At 34.0% G+C, this 5,715-nt stretch overlaps 1 protein-coding gene and 1 pseudogene across 5 annotated transcripts in view; one reads left to right on the top strand and one right to left on the bottom strand.

The window, feature by feature from the left end:
- SANBR (SANT and BTB domain regulator of CSR) overlaps positions 1-5,715 on the bottom strand; it is a 54,276-nt gene that overhangs the window by 37,078 nt on the left and 11,483 nt on the right. For 3 of the 5 annotated variants that reach the window (XM_006733194.3, XM_081833589.1, XM_031028003.2), the window contains exons 3-5: positions 5,139-5,325; positions 4,242-4,335; positions 2,102-2,340 (exon numbers count right to left, since the gene is read on the bottom strand). In XM_006733194.3, the coding sequence (XP_006733257.1) occupies positions 2,102-2,340; positions 4,242-4,335; positions 5,139-5,325 (520 nt within the window). Of the gene's footprint in view, positions 1-2,101; positions 2,341-4,241; positions 4,336-4,412; positions 4,494-5,138; positions 5,326-5,715 lie in introns of those variants that run through there. The other 2 variants (XM_081833591.1, XM_081833590.1) reach the window with 2 other exon arrangements.
- Positions 7-631, top strand: LOC102733967 (transcription factor BTF3 pseudogene; annotated as a pseudogene).

Raw genomic sequence — 5,715 nt, 5'->3', positions numbered from 1 at the left:
AGCAGATGATAAAAAACTTCAGTTCTCCTTAAAGAAGTTAGGGGTAAACAATATCTCTGGTATTGAAGAAGTGAATATGTTCACAAACCAAGGAACAGTGATCCACTTTAACAACCCCAAAGTTCAGGCATCACTGGCAGCGAACACTTTCACCATTACAGGCCATGCTGAGCAAAGCAGCTGACAGAAATGCTACCCAGTATCTTAAACCAACTTGGTGCAGACAGTCTGACTAGTTTGAGAAGACTGGCTGAAGCTCTGCCCAAACAATCTGTGGATAGAAAAGCACCACTTGCTACCAGAGAGGATGATGATGATGAAGTTCCAGATCTTGTGGAGAATTTTGATGAAGCTTTCAAGAATGAAGCAAACTGAATTGAGTCAACTTCTGAAGAACATAAAACTTGAAGAAGTTACCGGGAGCTGCTATTTTATATTATGACTGCTTTTTAAAATTTTGTTTGTGGATCTGATAAAATCTAGATCTCTAATATTTTTAAGCCCAAGCCCCTTGGACACTGCAGCTCTTTTCAGTTTTTGCTTATACACAATTCATTCTTTGCAGCTAGTTAAGCTGAAGAAGCCTGGGAATAAAGTTTGAAACAAGGTTAATAAAGTTCTTTGCCTAGGATATGGTTTTATTTTTTATTTCATTGACACTGATTTGTACACAGAAAGCAAAGTTGTTTATAGAAAGCTAATCATGGCATGTAATATGGCTGGTAATTGATGAAATTTGATTAAAGATTTTAAATGGCCATATAAAAAAAAAAAAGTCTTTAAATATGGAGAAGCTGTCAAGCACATGGAAGCAGATAAAGTTTTCCACACTCCAATTCTCATTTGAAACCCTGAATTTTATTATTGACAATGGATACTGTCAGTTGTTTCCCTTTAGTTGATCAACTCCCTTAATTCATTTTCAAGAAAATATTGGCCAAATGCCTAAATCTGAATAACCATAATTTACCTATCATTCTTTCAAGGAAAAATGGTTTTCTTTTTTAAAAAGCAGGTAGTTTAGTTTGCAACTCAAACAACTGCACAAGTGCTTTTCCTCCAGATGACCATCACACTTCGGTGTGCAGCAGGAGTGCACCTCCCGTTGTCATCACACAGAACATGAAAAAGATGCATACTCAAGGGTCAAGAGTTAATAAAATTAATAATTTTCAGTGTTTCATCAAGGACATTCTTAAAGTGAGAGTGAATTTTTTTTCCTTTTTAACTATGAGTACGTGGTATTGAGGAATATGGTGACTACTAGTACAGTTTAGTGCCCCTGCTCTGATGTGTGCTAAAGCTCCCAGAGTTTTCTCCTCTATTACTTCTTTTTTTTTTTTTTAAAGATTTTATTTACTTATTCAACAGAGAGAGTGACAGAGTACAAGCAGGGGGAGCAGTAGAGGGAGAGGAAGAAGCAGGCTTCCCGCTGAGCAAGGAGCCTGACACGGGACTCGATCCCAGGACCCTGAGATCATGACCTGAGCCGAAGGCAGACGCTTAACCATCTGAGCCACACAGGCGCCCCTCTCCTCTATTACTTCTGTACCATCTGAATAAATGTCAACACAGAGAAAAAGACAGAAACAGTTTAGTACTATAATACAAATCGTCTTGACCCTGTGAATTCTCTAAAAGATCTCTAGGATTCCAGAGGCCCATGTACCATACAGTGAGAACTGCTGATCTAGAGACCTGTCCACTTGCCATACATTCACTGTAATCTGCTAAAAAAGGATGAGGTATCAGTTTCCTTTTTTTTTTTTTAAGATTTTATTTATTTATTTGAGACAGAGAGAATGAGAGACAGAGAGCATGAGAAGGAGGAGGGTCAGAGGGAGAAGCAGACTCCCCGCCCAGCAGGGAGCCCGATGCGGGACTCGATCCTGGGACTCCAGGATCATGACCTGAGCCGAAGGCAGTCGCCCAACCAACTGAGCCACCCAGGCGCCCGAGAGGTATCAGTTTCCTAAAAGGTGGTTACTAATCTGAGCACAAATACTAATGTCCAAATAATTTTCCACATTGCATGTTTGGCCAGAAGCAACTACCAGGTGACACATAAATTTTACTACAAAATAAGCAATAGATTTTTTACCTAAAGTGGGCATCTCACAATCTTTATTCTCCTTAGTGTTCCTTTTAACATATTTTATCAACCAGTTGAAAATGTGAACGTCACAATGAACTGAAATGTCCACCTCTTCCCAGCGCTGGGCATCCATAGATAAATATTCAGCAAAGTACTTCATTTCTGATATCAAAAGATCTCGTGGGCAAATAAAATCTTCTTTCAAGTTTTTTGCTTCATCACATACATGGATCACCATGTTTGGCCTTCATAAAAAACGTTACACAGAAATGAAATTATTAGAGTTCTAGAAGAGGAGCTAAGAATACTGACATTTATTGGAAGTACGAGAATAAGACATTTTTAGAAGTTTTTACCATAAATCAATTTTATAGGGTTTGACATTCAGAATTTTTCATTTAAGTGTCTTGCTAATCTGATCTATATCTTAGATTTTGACTAATTTTAGTTAAGCTATTGACCTTAAGATTATTAAGCCTAATAACTTTAGAGCTTAGAAAAACAAAAATATTTTTATTATAGGACTCTAATTTACACAGTTTAAAGTTTATTTTTCCAGTTAAAAGTTAACAAAATTTTAAAAAATACCAATTCACAAAGAAAAATTAAATAATACATTCTAATTCTGACGAAGAACATAAAATGGCACTTTTATATGGTTATGGGTATGATGAGTAAAGATTAAATACTAAAATTTTCTTACTTTTAATAAATAGGAAAAACAGTTAAAATCATTCATTGAAGAATCAAAAAACTAGCATGGCTACTTAGTTATTTTTAACAGCAAGAAAGTTTGTTTCTAGGCATTCATCAAATATAAATTAGTAAATGTAGTTAAAGGATTCTTAAGACTACAACGTGCTTATTAGCATATTTAAAAAATAATTTAAGAATAAGTTTAGATAATCCATCAGAACAACTGCTTCAAAATTATATACTCCTTGAATTTACTTTCCCTTGAAAATTATATCACCTCAAAAAGCAGTATCAGTGGGATCCACAACTACCCTCACATCATTACAAAAGAGAATAAATAGAATATGAATTTAATGTGTTCAAAGGAACTCCATAACTTTCTAATAAAATTACAATTGAAACAAAACTGGGCTACCAGAAAAAGGATTATTAACCAACATTCTTGTCAAAGTCAAAGGAATTTAAATAACTTCGCAAATTGTTCTTCCAAAGAAATTACGGTCAAAATATAAACAGGTAATGGCTGGTATAATGAAGCATAATGTTTCTGTGGCTTTTGAAATACTAGATAATTCCAGTAAAAAATTATCTGATAAATTTTTGTGCTACACAAACAAAACTATCGGTTAAAAATCTATGTGAATAAATTAAAAATCACTGAACTATACACTTCAAAAGGGTGAATTTTTCTTACTGTGGTAAAATACACATAACATAAAATCTGTCATATTAGCCCTTGTAAGTGTACAGTTCAATGGCATTAAGTACATGTTGTACAATCATCACCACCATCCATCTCCAGAACTTTTTTCAAAAGGGTAAATTTTATGGTATATGAATTATATATGAATAAAACTGTTAGAAAAGAAACTATGAGAACTGAAAATACAGAAAGGAACTTTCAGATATGAAAATATTCTATATCTTTGAGTGATGCTTACATGGTGTACCCATTTGTTAAAACTCATCAAGATGAATACTTAAAATATGTCTAATCTACTGTATGTAAAATATACAAAACAATCAAAACTTGCAATATACTGAAAGGTGTATTCTAATTCTTAAATGTTTCTAATGAGACTGTTTCCAAAATACACATCTAGTTTCATAAAATTGGAGAACTAATGGAAGGGATTTTTCTTTGGGTTTTAAAATTTGCTTTTCAAAGTTTTATATTAGAGGTTATTCCTAATATTTACAAATATGAAACTGAATTTTTAAATGGAAAACTGTAACCCAATTTAATTATAAAATGAATAAGCCGTATGTTTAGCCATCAAGCAATTGTTATAGTTCAATGAACTACCCTTTATTCCAACAATTTGAACAATTGTGTAATGTGAAATTCCTAAATTATGGTAACTGATATATACAATCACCAATCATATATTTTATCACTTAAAGTTGATATTCATATTAAATCTTATCTAGCAAAGAACCAGCCTCCTACCCTTCAGATTCTTCAGTCTTTTCTCCACCATTACGAGTAGTACAATTTTCACTTTCTGAAGAACAATTCCTTGTGGAAGCTATACTATGTCTTCCTTAAATACAGAAACAAACACATACAAAAACAAAGGGGGAGGTTAGCGTTTCTAGCTGAGAACGGGTTTTTACTTACTGAATGGTTATACTGTAAATGCATGGTTTCCAAGGCTAGTTAAAGATGGTACTCTGTTAGGTGCCATTTCCCTTAATATTTCTAAACGTATATGGAAGAAACAGTAGAAAAAAAAGGATCACACATTGCTAACATTACACTGAAGATTTAAAAAATGATGTGGTGTGAATAGACAGGGGTCAAGTGTTCAAAAGCCAACAATATAGTCCTCTCTTTCTGAAGTAAATTTTTATATCAGTATTCTGACTGCTGCTGCTGAGATTTAAATCATTCACTACACTCAGGATTTCTACAATCAGTTATTATTTCCAACTGCAGAAAACATCTTTTCTATCCTGCCACTGCGTCATTTGAAGCTAATGTTGACTACATAAAAGGTAGATAATATGAGGAACAAGCAACATTTTCTCAGGAAAAAAAATTAAGTAGAAATTGTAGGTCAAATCTTTTTAAATTTATGACATAATCAGGCTAACAGACTGGAGCAGTAAATTTTAATATAATAAAAAGCTTTTTTTGGTGATAGTGTTTGACCTGTATATTAACATTAAAACATTTTTCAAATATAGCAAAGACACATTTCTAAAAATCAGGAAGATACAAATCCTAATAGATTTCCTAGCAATGTTTATATTAGCCTTTAAATACATAAAGAAAAGTTGATTGAACTGCATATTTTGCAAATTATCATAAGGACAAGTACTGCATTTTGTTTTCAAGCCTTACTTGCTTTGGAAATTGCATCTTGACCAACCGGAGTCTCCTGAAATTCTCCTTGCATGTCAAGAAGGGAGGATTTGATATACATGGCTAAAGTTTCCACAGGACTCTCTCTAGCAGCCATTAGAGGACTATACTGGTTGTCAACAGGGGAACTTCCACTGCTCTTCAGTTCATCAAACCTTTTTGCACACTGTAATGACATAAAAAGAAGGAAATGCAGGTCTTTCTTAATTAAAAAATAAGATTATTTTCTTGCCTTCTATTTGGTGATATTTTTCTATAATCATTTTTTACAAGTGAATTCTAATCTGCTGGGTAGTACCTAGAAAATTAGCACACATTTCAATATACAAAAGCTTCTGACATTTTGTCTTTTTTAAAATTCAGGGTAGAACTTTTTCTTTTGAGAGAAAGAGAGTATACGTGCATGTGTGCAAGCAGGGGGTGGGGGTAGTGGTGGGGGGCAGAGATGAGGAGCAGAGGGAGAAGGAGAGAGAGATCTTAAGCAGCCCTGCAAAGCCAGATCTCATGATCCTGAGATCATTATCTAAACCAAAACCAAGAATTAGATGCCTAGGGC

Source organism: Leptonychotes weddellii, chromosome 10, assembly GCF_054177405.1.
Source record: "Leptonychotes weddellii isolate Sample4059 chromosome 10, ASM5417740v2, whole genome shotgun sequence".
NCBI lineage: Eukaryota > Metazoa > Chordata > Mammalia > Carnivora > Phocidae > Leptonychotes > Leptonychotes weddellii.
Note: the sequence above shows the minus strand (reverse complement) of the source record. Positions and strands in the feature narration are given on the sequence as shown.